Raw genomic sequence first — 13,507 nt, forward strand, 5'->3', positions numbered from 1 at the left:
TTCTTTATTGTATCTATTTCCATTTTTAGATCCCGGAAGGTTTTGTTCAATTCCTTCCCCTTTTTATTTGCCTTTTTCTGAAAACCATTAAGGGATTTTTGTGTGCCCTCATTAAGGGGTACTGGATGTTTTCCTGTGTTCTGTATTTCTTTAATAGAGTTATTTATGCTCTTCTTAAAGTCCCCTATCGTCATCATGAGATATGATTTTAAATCAGAGGCTTCCTTTTCTTGTGTGTTGGGGCATCCAGGGCTTGCTCTGGTGGGAGAACTAGATGTTGATGATACCAATTTGCCATGGGTTCTGTTGCTTATGATCTCTGCCCTCGTGTCCTGCTCTCTGGTTATCTCTGATCTTAGCTGATCTGTCTCTGATTGAGGCTTGTCTCTCCTGTGAGTCTGTGAGTCAGTACTCCTGAGAGAACAGTTCTCTCCAGGAGAAATTTTTGTATGGAAATAATTGGCACATAATCAGCTACCTCCAAGGTGCAGACAGAATCCAGAAGGATCCTGACCCCAGCTGTCCCTTGGTTCCAGGGTTCTGATATCTCTGTGTGGCTCTCTCATGGTCCGGGGATTTGAGCAGAAGTGGAGCTTACAGGTGTGATGGGATTTCTGGGAGATCAACTCTCTCCACACAGAATTTGGATGTGGAGCACTGAGGCAGGGGATCAGCTCTGGATGCAGGCAGAGAATAAAAGGATCATGGCCCAGGCAGCTGCTCAGTTCTTGCGAACTGAGTGCTCTGTCGGGGTCCCTTTGAGCAGACGTGGTATTCTTCCCTCTACTCACAGGCTTGTCAGAACTAGAATTGTGATGACTGAGGAGGACAGAGATAAGAAGCCTAGAATTTCTGAATTCCTAGTACCCATAAAGGTGTTCTACAGTAAGAGTTTGGGTTATTCCCAGGAAAATGACAAAACAAATTAATTGCAATCTTCTATGATATTCAGAAAGTCTATCAAAGGTGGAATATGACATATCTTTTCATTGTTTTGAAACAGAAAGATGTATGTTGCTTTTTTAAATATTCCTATGTTCACTTGGCTTTTATCCATTGTGACATATAATATACATAATAAAAAATAACAAAAGAAAGATTTCCACAACTGCATTCACTCTTTTTGAATTTTTATTTCTTATAACATGTAGTATATAGATTAATATTTATCCAAAACAACATTCTTGAGTCTCATAAACTGCGCTCTCAACAAATTTAAAAATGCCCCTACAAGAATATTAGCATCACCAACTTTATCATGGACTTTTTGCTTATTAGAAGGTTTTTGATATATATTTATTACTATTCAATGTCAATATGATATCTAAGTAATTTGAGACTGTACAGATTAGCAGTTCCACAGCATGGCTCTAATGGAGCTACACAGCAAATGGATACACAACTCTGATAACTGATTTTGAGGTCCATGGTTTTGTTAGACAATTTTAATCATAGCTACACTTAAAGGACAGATATTTTACCCTCTTGCTTTTCTTTAGAGTTTTAAGAACACATTAAAATTTCCTCAGAGATATATTTGTATCAGCTGGCACAAGAAAATTACCTTTTAAATCTTCTAGAATTTTCAAAATGTTCTTCAATATCATGGTCTTCCCAATTAGAGCCTAAAACACAGTACCAGAAAATTAATGATATACTATTGAAAAACAGGCACAATTCAAGATATTGTGAATTTTCACAGCTCTATGAAAGCTACAGTGGAAATTCAAAGAATCTGATTTATTTAGCTCATTCCTCATTGTTCTCAATTAAAATAACAGAAGATCTTCAATAACCAAGAAATATTTTTTCCTTACTTGAAAAAATTCACAGTCTTACCTAGAGCGTTGAGGTTCAGGAAGGTCGCCAACATCACATTTTTGTAGAGATTCTTCTGGGATGGATCCAACGATTCCCACTCTTCCTCAGTGAAGTTCACTTGCGCATCATCAAAAGTCACTGCTCCCTAAAGCAGTGTACAACCCAAAGCATGATACTGAAATCAATGTAAAGTAAATGTATACTTCATTTACTCGATACTCATACATTTCTGGTGCTTCCTTCACTCATTTTCTGATTCAGAAGTTATTATCTAATTACCATGTCATTTTAGAAGGAACTTGAATTGAAAGATTCACCAATGTTGCTTCTGAACACTTTACACTTTGAACTTCTTCTTGCAAGAGAAATGCCAATGAAGAGGGGGATGCGGGAGAAGCAGATCTACAGAACTGAGCCCACATCTGAAAAGTTGTACAAACAATTACTAACTATAAAAATGCTCGGCAAGCTGGGTGTATTTCCTCATGTCTTTAATCACAGGGTTTCCAGCAGGTGTATGTCGTTGAGCCGGACACCAGCATGGTCTATGTAATGCGGTCCAGGATAGCAGAAGGGATTAAAACCCTCAATCCCCTGAGGAAATCAACCAAGGAAACAACAATGATAGAGAACTCACTGGTCTTTACTAAAGTTCCTACAAAGAATTATACATGCATTGCAGTTCTTTATTCATCTTGTAGAAACATGAAGTCAAAGAGTAAAAACTGCAGCATTAATAAAATTTTACTAAAAGGGAATACATGCTTAAATAGCTACAAATGGACAGACGAAAATAATAGTAATATGAATGTTGATCATAAATAAGCAATTTAGGGCAAGAGAGAGAGAGAGAGCTCAGCATTGAAAAACTCTTGCTGGTCTTCCATATAATGGTGGACAATTTCTCGCAAAGACTTGGGGACCAACAACAACTCATAACTTCAAGATCAGGAGTTCTGAGGCCATCTTCTGACAACAGTAAAGATGAAGCACACATGATATTCATATTCATGCACACAGGCAAAATATTTCTATTCATTCAAACATTTCAGAACAAACACAAGACCGAGACTGAATGTCATACATCTGAAACCCAATGATCCTGAAACCTCAGATAATATTGATGTCATAAACATATGCCATCCTGAGAAATAGAATATAGTTTATATATTTGGCCAAATTTCAATATTAAAGATATGGATGAAAAACAGCACAAAAATATGCTATATTACAAATACAAGACACGTGTCTTTTTTGGTTTCTCTACCTACTTTAAGGACAGACAAAGCTTCACAGAGAAATTTGGTTTAGAAAAGAAAAGCAAAAATAAAAAAATTGAAAAATATAAAGCCACAAGACTTTTACAATAGTTTATTATTGACTAGCAAATGTATCTATTGTATTTTATATGATTTAAGGAAAGAGATTGTAGTGAATGTATGGGAGCATGAGAAGAAAGCTGAAAGGTCAGTTTCAACCACAAAACAGTAGACACCAAGAATACGATGTTTCCACTCTAAAAGAAATGCAGGAGTAAATATGGAGTAGCGACTGAGGAAAGAGCCAATGAAAGTTTCCCAACATGAGTGCCATCCTGTGGACAAACTCCAATTCATGACATTACTAATAATAATACTGTGTTATGCTCCCACAAGGAAGTCTTGAGTCCATGGAGAGGCTCCACAAAGTCTGACTGAAAAAGCTGCAGAGATCCAGAGTCAAACCTTGCATGGACTTTGGGGACTCTTATGGAAGAGTTGGTGGGGAGATTGAAATCCCTGAAGAGGATGGATACTCCATAGGAAGAACAACAGACTCAACTAACAAGGACCCTTGTGGACACTCAGGGACTGAGCCACAAACCAGATACAATACACAGGCTGGACTAAGGCCCCTGGCACATTAGAAGCAGATACTCAGCTCCCTCTTGATGAAGGTCATTCAACAACCGAAGCAGCTTTCCCTATAGCTGCCAGGGGAACAGAACCTTTGGACTCTGTTCTCCTAACTGGGCTGCCACATCTGGACTCAGTGGGGGAGGATGCATTTAACTCATAAGCGACTAGATGCACCATTTTGGGGGGATACATGGGGGCCAAAAAAACTTCTCAAAAAGAAACAAAGGAGACTCTGTTATAGCAAGGGATCTATAATAGTGACAGTGTTCAGGGTGATAATGAATGTATAAATTATTGGAGAAACAAAAATAAAAGAGAAAAATAAAAAGTTTCAGTCTATAAACACTCTCCTCTTCTCTAAAAGCTTTCTGGAAAGGCTCCTCCTACATGATCTTCCACAAGCACCACAAAGAGAATCCGACAGGACAGACAAGTGGCCCAAAACATCATCTTATCTAGAAAGTTTTGATTCAATCAACTGCATCCTGAACCTTGACACGAAAGTCTCATGCTGATCCTGTGATGAAAATGCATTCAGTCTACACTGATCCCAACAGTTTGTAGGAGCTCCTCCACTGTTCAGATGTCTGAAGTCTCTTTTGACACTCAGGCCAAATCTTGAAAGTCACATCTTGTAATGTCAGACTGCAAGTTATATCTTTCTAACTTACAATGGCACAGAATACTCGTTCCCATTCCAATGTACGGATGTGCACATAGGTAGAGAGAATATTAGTCCAGGCAAGAAGCAGAGTGGGGTAAACATCAAATCCTATGGCTTTGTCTGAGACACAGTGGACCTCACTTTCTGAAGGCTTTGATGGCCCTGTTCCTGTAACTTCTCATACATTTCTCAGTCCGGGTACTTCCTCTCCCTGTATGCATCTCTCCATAGGAGATTTTTCAATGCCTCGGGCATCTAACCAAGTTGTGGTCACAAAATGCTACTCAAGCATCATTCTCATAACTTCACTGCAATGAACTCTCACTGAGGCTTCCCTGGGGCTCTGACTCTGCCAAACTGAAACCATAGAGGAAGAAACCATGACCTTAAATTATTAATCTATCAATTTTCGGAAGCAGCACCGTATTAATGATCCTCCTAAGTTTGGCTTCTTAGGTAATGGACTCTGCCTCACTTGGATCATAGTTGCAGCAGGTTTCATTCATAGTTCCTTTTTGGAACTAGGAAACACTTTGCCTACTCCTTCCGTTAATTTATGATCCATCAGGAGGAAGTGTTATACTTAGTGTACACTGAGGGCATCTACCCACTAGAGCATGTGCTTCACTAAGTTCATATCTGTTTTATTTTTAACAGCTAGAAACCGAAAAATATCAAGATGTCCCTCAACCAAAATCTGTATACAGAATCGGTGGATCCCTTACAAAATGGAATAATATTTAGTCTATAAAAACAAGGACATTAGGAATTTTCCAGGCAAATGGAGACGTCAAGATACTATCATCCAGTGTTAGGTATCCCATTACCCAAAGGACATAGATGTATGTACTCACTTACAAATGGATAATAACCATAAGGTACAGGATATCCACACTACATTTCTTGGCCATGAAGAAACTAAACAAGAAGGAAGGCAAAGGAGCTGTATAGATAGCTCAGCTGGTAAGAGCACTAACTGCTCTCATGAAGGTCCTGAGTTCAAATCCCAGCAAGAACATGGTGGCTCACCACCTCCCATAAGTAAATTTGAAACCCTCTTCTGCTGTGTCTGAAGACACCTACAGTGTGCTTATATTTAATAAATAAATACATCTTTAAAAAGAACAAGGAAGGCTAAAATGACCATGGCTGAATCTCACTCAGAAGTGAAAATAAACCAGTCATAGAAGGTAGATGAATGACAGACAACTGGAAGGACAGGTGGTTAAGAAAGGGGAGGAGAGGTAAGGAGCAGGTGTGGTGAGAGAAAAGAAAGGGTCAGAGGGTGAGGAAAATGAATTGAATTCTGCAGCTGTCAGGGAGATAGTTGCAGGCACCTTTAGGATGTGCTACAGACCAGGAATGGGAGGGAAACCAGGAGTCTATGGTTGTGATCTTAGCTGAGATGCATAGCAGTGAGATATGGACCCAGAGGAGGCCAAATCCTGCAGCCACACAGTCCCCCCTGTGGAGAGTTAAGGACACAAACAGAACCAACAACATTTCCACCCAAAATTTATACTGTCTAAAAGAAATGCAGGCAAAAAGATGGAACAGAGAATGAGGGAATGGCCAAATTATACCAGGCCCAACTGGTGACACATCCCGTGGGCAAGCACCAATCCCTGATATTTCTGAGGATATACTTTGTTATACTTCCAGAGAGTAGCTTAGCATATGTCCTCTGATCGTCTCCATCCAGCATGTGACTGAAGCAGATGCAGACACCCACATTCTAACATAGGACAGAGTTCACGGAGTTTTTTAAGCATGGGGGAAAGGACTGAGGGATCTGAAGGAACAGGAAGTTCATAAGAAGACCCACAGTCTCAACTAACATGGACACTACAAGACTCTCAGAGACTGAGTCACCATCTAAAGAGCATGTTCAGGATGGTCTGAGTCCCCTACCATATATGTACTATGTGAGCTACTTAGTCTTCATGTGCTTCCCCCAACAAATGGAGTGGGAGACATTTTTTTTTTATGCTGTGGGCTGTCTGTCAAAACTGTTCCCCTACCGTGACTTCCTATCTTTATCTCAGTAAGAGACATATGCCTAAACATGCAGAGACTTGAAGTGCCATGTTTGATGGATACTCCAGTGGTTTCCAAGCTCCATGGACAGATAGTAGGAGTTACGAATGAAGGGCTCTGTAAGGTGGAAAGAAAACATGGGAGAACGTGGAATTTAAATTAAATAAATAAGTGATAAATAAGTGGGGAAAATGAACAAATACATATAAATAGAACAAAAATATAGAAGGAAGATCAGTATTTTTAAATTTTACTCCACTCAATAATTCAGGGTGTAAGCAAAGGAGAAGAGTTTTTTTTTTTTTGCCAAAATTTCACAGAATCAGACTCTCACTAAAATTTACACTGTCTATTTTCCTCTGAAATGCAATGATTTCAATTTCCTCTGTCTGTGTTCTGTCAACACTCCATTCTCCTAAGTCCTATGAGAACAACTGTTTAAGATCCATGAACAGCTTTCTAGAAATTTTGCCATCTCAATTTCTGATAATCTAAACATTCCTTCAAAAGAGAACACAGATTCTGTGTAGTAGCAAAATCCCGTGTTGATAATTCTTTTGTGCATTTTCTCTTTATCTGGTTGTTGCTCTAAGTTGTTACTCTGCTGCTGAGATGGAATCCTCTGAGCAAAAACATCTCAAGTAATAATCATTTGCTGTGAATGATTCTTCAGACATGTCACAGTTCATCACTATGGGAACTTAGAGTAGAAACCGAAGCTACAAACTGAAGGTAAAAGCATGGGCAACATTGTCTCCTGGCTTGCTCTCCTGCTTGGTCAGTGTCCCATGCTCAGGTAGCTCTCTCATCCAGCCCAGGCCCATTTGCTTATGAATATTGTCACCCTCAGTGGAAGAGCCTTCCCACAACAATCTTGAACACTATTTCACACAGACATAGCAACCAGCCATTCTGATGAGAGCACACACTCAACAGAGTATCCTTCAAATAACTGTAGCTCTGAAATGTTGAAATGTTGACTGATTCACTTCATTCCTTATTATTACTCATTGTGGTTTGCTAAGATTATCTCTTACTGCCCATCTCCTCTCTTAGCTTTCAAAATTAGCTAGCATTCCATCTTGAATATAAATACCAAACAGGTCAGCAAGAGGGCATCACTCAGTCAACACTCTCTGAAAATCTAGACAGCAAACAATAACCCAGGAATAAACACTAAGCCAAACAAGACAAACTGAGAAACCTGTACTTAGAACTATACTCACCACAAACACTGATGCCTAGACACCAGCATAGAAAGATAAGGAATATCATCCAGGAAAATAAGTCACTTCTTAGGACATGTTAGACAAGTAGATAGAAGAAGAAGAGGAGTAGGAGAAGGACGAAGAGGAGGAGGAGGAGGAAAGGAGGACGAGGAGGAAGAGGAGGAAGAAGAAGAACAAGACGATCAATCCGCATAAAGGTCTAGAATATATTTCAAAGGAAACCATAAATGAAAACTTTCCCAAACTAAAGAAGGTGTAAATTTGGTTTTGTCATGGAATGTCTTGCTTTCTCCATCTATTGTGATTGAAACTGGGGAAGACCCTTGAGGACATCGGTACAGGGGGAAAGTTCCTGAACAGAACACCAATAGCGTATGCTCTAAGAGCAAGAATTGACAAATGGGACCTCATAAAATTACAGAGTTTCTGTACGGCAAAGGACACCATCAAGAGGACAAATCGGCAACCAACAAATTGGGAAAAGATCTTCACCAACCCTACATCAGATAGAGGGCTAATATCCAATATATATAAAGAACTCAAGAAGTTAGACTCCAGAAAACCAAACAACCCTATTAAAAAATGGGGTACAGAGTTAAACAAAGAATTCTCACCTGAAGAACTTCGGATGGCGGAGAAGCATCTTAAAAAATGCTCAACTTCATTAGTCATTAGGGAAATGCAAATCAAAACAACCCTAAGATTTCATCTTACACCAGTCAGAATGGCTAAGATTAAAAATTCAGGAGACAGCAGGTGTTGGAGAGGGTGCGGAGAAAGAGGAACACTCCTCCACTGCTGGTGGGGTTGCAAATTGGTACAACCACTCTGGAAATCAGTCTGGTGGTTCCTCAGAAAACTGGGCACCTCACTTCCAGAAGATCCTGCTATACCACTCCTGGGCATATACCCAGAGGATTCCCCACCATGTAATAAGGATACATGCTCTACTATGTTCATAGCAGCCCTATTTATAATTGCCAGATGCTGGAAAGAACCCAGGTATCCCTCAACAGAAGAGTGGATGCAAAAAATGTGGTATATCTACACGAGGGAGTACTATTCAGCCATTAGAAACAATGAGTTCATGAAATTCTTAGGCAAATGGATGGAGCTAGAGAACATCATACTAAGTGAGGTAACCCAGACTCAAAAGATCAATCATGGTATGCACTCACTAATAAGTGGATATTAACCTAGAAACCTGGAATACCCAAAACATAATCCACACATCAAATGAGGTCCAAGGAGAAAGGAGGAGTGGCCCCTGGTTCTGGAAAGACTCAGTGAAGCAGTATAGGGCAAAACCAGAACAGGGAAGTGGGAAGGGTTGGGTGGGAAAACAGGGGGGGGGGAAGGGGGCTTATGGGACTTTGGGGATGTGGGGGTCTAGAAAATGCGAAATCATTTGAAATGTAAATAAAAAATATATCGAATTAAAAAAAATAAAGAAGGTGCGTGTTAGTGAACAACAAGCATCAAAAATACAAAACAGATAGGGAAAGAGTCCGTTTGCCACTTTAATACTCAACACACTACACATATGTATTAAAGAAATATAAAAAAAACTACAGCAGACAAATATTAAATAAACTAAACAAAAAGTTGTAATGTATGAAATCAGAACTATTAGATTCAAAACTGCCTTCTTTTTTAAGGAATCCATTAATTACTTATACAATGTTTTCCCTGCAGGTATTCCTACAGACCAGAAGAGGGCACCAGATCACATTACATATAGATGTGAGCCACCATGTGATTGCTAAGAATTGAACTCTCATGACCTGTCTAAGAACAGCCAGAGTTCTTAACCTGTGAGCTGTGTGTCAAGGCCTATTCCTGCCATATTAATGTATATTATAAAAGACACACAGATCTGGGCACAGGCACTGCATAGTCCCAGAAACCACCCATGCACCTACAACAAAGCAACTGGTCCAGATGTTTTGGACAGAATTACAATCAGCAATGATACTGAAGTTATTAAGAGGTCATTGTCTGAACTAACAAGTAAGAAGCACATCTGGAAACCTCACATGTAGTCACATCTCGCTGATGTTTCCCATCCAACTCCATAGAGGACCCAGCAACGCAGTGCACACAGCTCAGCAGTGTGCTCCTCCCGACTGTGGGCAGGTATCCTGTGCTCCGCCCGATTGTGGGCAGGTATCCTGTGCTCCTCCCGATTGTGGGCAGGTATCCTGTGCTCCGCCCGACTGTGGGCAGGTATCCTGTGCTCATGAGGTCTTGATTTCAGAGCTTCCCTGAGGTCCCCTCACAGCACCCCACAGTAGAGCTCAGAGCAGCATGCGGAGAACAGTTCAAGCTGCACAGCCACAGTGAAGACACAGAAAGCCTCCCGGAAGACCTCACCTCTTTGTCTGACTCTGCCAGCAGACTTGATTGGCCAGGGAGTCTTACCCCTCCTCAGGTTAAAGTGTGCTTCTGGTCTAGGCCCGCCCTTTTCCAGATTTCAGGAGTGGATTGCACTCCATTAGCAACTGAAAGAAGATTCCAAGACAAATCTTACCCTACCCAGTCCTTTGGTAGGACACACCATTCCAGCTCTGGCCAGTTAGCTGCCTGTTCTTTCCCTCTGTGAACCAAGATGTTACCAGGACCTGACTTCTGACATTGCCTGAGCTCTTCTCAAAGCAGTTGTCTTCTTCCCATATTCAAGAAGAATAGCTGGCAATGACTATTACTCAATATGCAATGGTGGTATCTCTCTGACCGACTAATGGATGACCCAATGCTTGACCCAGGGTATTAACATTAAAGATGGAGTTGTAATGACAAGAGTTTTACCCAGGCAGTGGTGGTACATGCCTATAATCCTAGCTCTTGACAAGCAGAGGCAGGTGAATTTCTGAGTTCCAAGCCATCCTGGTAAACAGAGTGACATCCAGGAAAGCAAGGGCCATACAGAGAAAACCTGTCTCTAAAAAGAAACCAAGAAATAAGAAAGAAACAGAAAACAATTGAAGAGTTTTGTTTATGGCTAAATGCTGAGATCAGGAAAACTGAAGCTTCCTTCAACAGAGGATAGGTTGCCAACAACCACAGGAGAAAAGCAAGAAACATAAGGGGATCTCTGTTGAGTACTATTACTAGTCAGCACATTTTCATCCATGTCAAAGGAAAGAAAGAACACAGTTGGATTAGAACAGATTTTAGAGATAAGCCTATATCAGATCATAGAGAAAGTGAGTCTTTCTATGTATATAGAAAGGGTCGTTAATAGAATGTCCCAATAAAGTCTGTAAGCGAAGGAAAGCTAGAAATATCAGATCTTTTTTATTTCATGTTGCAGGATATTACAGCTGATCTTCAGTATATACCAGAATACTTAAGAAATAAGTACTTCCAATGTGAGTTTTAAAATAAAATAATAAAACAAATCACCTTTGTTTTGTAAAATAAAGTAGTACAAATAGAAAAAACAAAAATGACCTTTCCACTTGAAGGTTGCAAAAAGCATCTACAGCCTAGATCAAAGGTGGATCTCAACATCTCAAAAGATCAAGATTAAGAAAGGGCTTTTACTCCCAAAGGTATAATTAAGAAATATTCCCCACAGTAAACAGGGTTAGAGTTAGGGTTAGGGGAGTAGAGTGTTATGGCGAAAATCAGGACAAGGGTTGTTAGGGTTGGGATGCTTAGGAAATTAAGGAGTTAATATAGGATTAGAGATTTAGGATAAGGCCCAGGATTAGGCTCAGGTTTAGGGTTAATGTGGCCATCATTATTCTTGATGGTTTCACTGAATCAATAGAATCCCTATTACACAAAGAATGTGATTTTCTTTTCAGTTTTCACTATTTCCCTCACCCTGCCCCCTCCAATGAAAGGAATCCTCTCCCAGTAACACACAAAAAAGCCGACATACACTTAGCCCAGGTGATGATACTGGCTCACTTCCATGACAGACCCTAAGTGGCAAGCTGGTATTGTTGCCGATATACAACTTTATACTTACCGAAGGAGGCAACAATTGTAAATTATCAGCTCAGTTCAGGTTTCCTTCCACAGAGACCTCCCAGTTATATTCCTAGATAATCTGAAGTAGTAACCATGTTGGTGAGCACAATATGCACACACTCAGGTATGGTTGCCCATCACGGTGGTGGCAATTATCTCCTGTCTGACCAGGTGCTATGGATTAATGTAGCTGAATGCATTTCCTTACCTTGCGATGAATTTAATCCCCACAGAGGCAGGAACAAGAAAAAAAAATGGTTCCTAGCACAGTGGTTAGAGGTGGGGCCTTTGGGTGATAGAAGTTGCATAAATACTGGTGTTTATAGAGGGAAACGTATCAGAAAACACACACACAATACTCGAAATTCTCTATCTCCCCTAGGCTCTTGCTATATGGTAGTTACACCACATTGAAAATCAGCCAAGAAGGCAAATGTGCATACAGTCACTTAACTTTGGGCCATGAGTGTAAACCAAATTAAGTCTTAATCTTTATAAAGTAACCAAACCTCAAGCAGTTTGTTACAGTGACAGGAAATGAACTAATATGACAGAGGAAGAAAAGAGGCACATCTGTGAAGAACGAGATAACCAAACAGAGCTGATGGAGGTGTCCATTTGAGAGGCTTCTGATGTCATGTTGCTAATCACCCCGAGTATACACTTACTGTCTGAAATTGTGGAATAAAATATCCTATCACCTAAGAGGAAGGGAAAAGTGCTTTCTGCTTCTGTGTACACGGAGGTCAGTGCATGGGAGTTTGTGAGATAAAAGGCTGGTACACTGACAGGAAAGGCTGGCGAGCTTGTCATAATTCTAAGTCAGGGTCCTCTACAGTTTGGACACAAGGAGACAGACAACTGTGTAGGGGTCCCTAGCACACAGAAGAGTTGATTTACCCCAGATCCCAAACTGTATAACTTATCCAGAAAAGGAGGAGAGACTTTATCTCGATCTCAATGTAAAACCCAAGTAGGAGGCTATCAACATCAACCCCTGGCCCCAAAATGCACACTACACACACACACACCATATACATATATACACACAGCATGCGTAAACACACACACACACACACACACACACACACACACACACACACACACACAGAAGCTGAAGCAGCAGTACTACCCCCTGGCTGTTCCTGTGGCGTGACCTCCTGTTTCAGGTCAGGTATGGACACTCACCTAGCGTGTCCTTGAGATTCTTCACCAGGGAGCCCTTCTTCAGGCTGTTCTTACGCTCCACGCAGTTGGAAGGCACATAGCCTGTCCTGTTGGCTGCATTTCTCACCCGCCACCAAGTCTTGGAGTCATCCAGCAGCCACAACCGCTCACTCTTCCTGATGTCGAGCTCCTGGTCCTGCTGGGCAGTGTAGTCCCACTTGGCTATGACAATGGCTTCTTCTGTCATCTTTCATGGAGTCCTTCTGCCAGCAAAACATTTGAAGATGCTCATTAGCTACCTGAACACCTCTCCTCTGACAGATTTGAAAGATTGTCGATGACAGCTCCTATTGCCACCAGTTTCCTTCCAGCCTCTTGAAACACTTGCCCTTAAAATGACCTACGCGTAAGCTCTAATGCTGCTGAGAAACAACATCTTGTAATCAAAGCCTGCAGCCCCTCTCAGTGCACTAAACACACTGCACATTTTACGGAAGCTAGATGTAAACTTGGGGGGGGGGAACATTCAAAATAACAATCTCATAACTAGAGTGATCTTTTGACAAGTGACACCATCCCCTTATAGCTGACAAGTTTACACTACTATTCTCAGCATATGCTGGGGATTTTGAAGATATTTAATAAATATAACATACCCAAACTACTCCCATAAGCTCAAATTCAATTAGTGTACTACTAATGCACAGTGG

The 13,507-nt window shown here is 40.7% G+C and overlaps 1 protein-coding gene across 4 annotated transcripts in view; it reads right to left on the reverse strand.

Moving 5' to 3' along the window:
- Nucleotides 1–1,113: 1,113 nt before the first annotated feature.
- Nucleotides 1,114–13,507, reverse strand: part of LOC127676129 (cytoplasmic protein NCK2-like) — a 29,334-nt gene continuing 16,940 nt past the window's right edge. Inside the window, exons 2-5 of one of the 4 annotated variants that reach the window (XR_007975672.1) lie at nucleotides 12,819–13,060; nucleotides 2,272–2,415; nucleotides 1,840–1,966; nucleotides 1,114–1,625 (exon numbers count right to left, since the gene is read on the reverse strand). Coding sequence is in view for 1 of the 4 variants with exons in the window: in XM_052172046.1 (XP_052028006.1) it covers nucleotides 2,408–2,415; nucleotides 12,819–13,044 (234 nt within the window). In the remaining 3 variants the exon portion in view is untranslated. Of the gene's footprint in view, nucleotides 1,626–1,839; nucleotides 1,997–2,196; nucleotides 2,416–12,818; nucleotides 13,061–13,507 lie in introns of those variants that run through there. The other 3 variants (XR_007975670.1, XR_007975671.1, XM_052172046.1) reach the window with 3 other exon arrangements.

Source organism: Apodemus sylvaticus, unplaced genomic scaffold (assembly GCF_947179515.1).
Source record: "Apodemus sylvaticus unplaced genomic scaffold, mApoSyl1.1 scaffold_231, whole genome shotgun sequence".
NCBI classification, from domain to species: Eukaryota; Metazoa; Chordata; class Mammalia; order Rodentia; family Muridae; genus Apodemus; species Apodemus sylvaticus.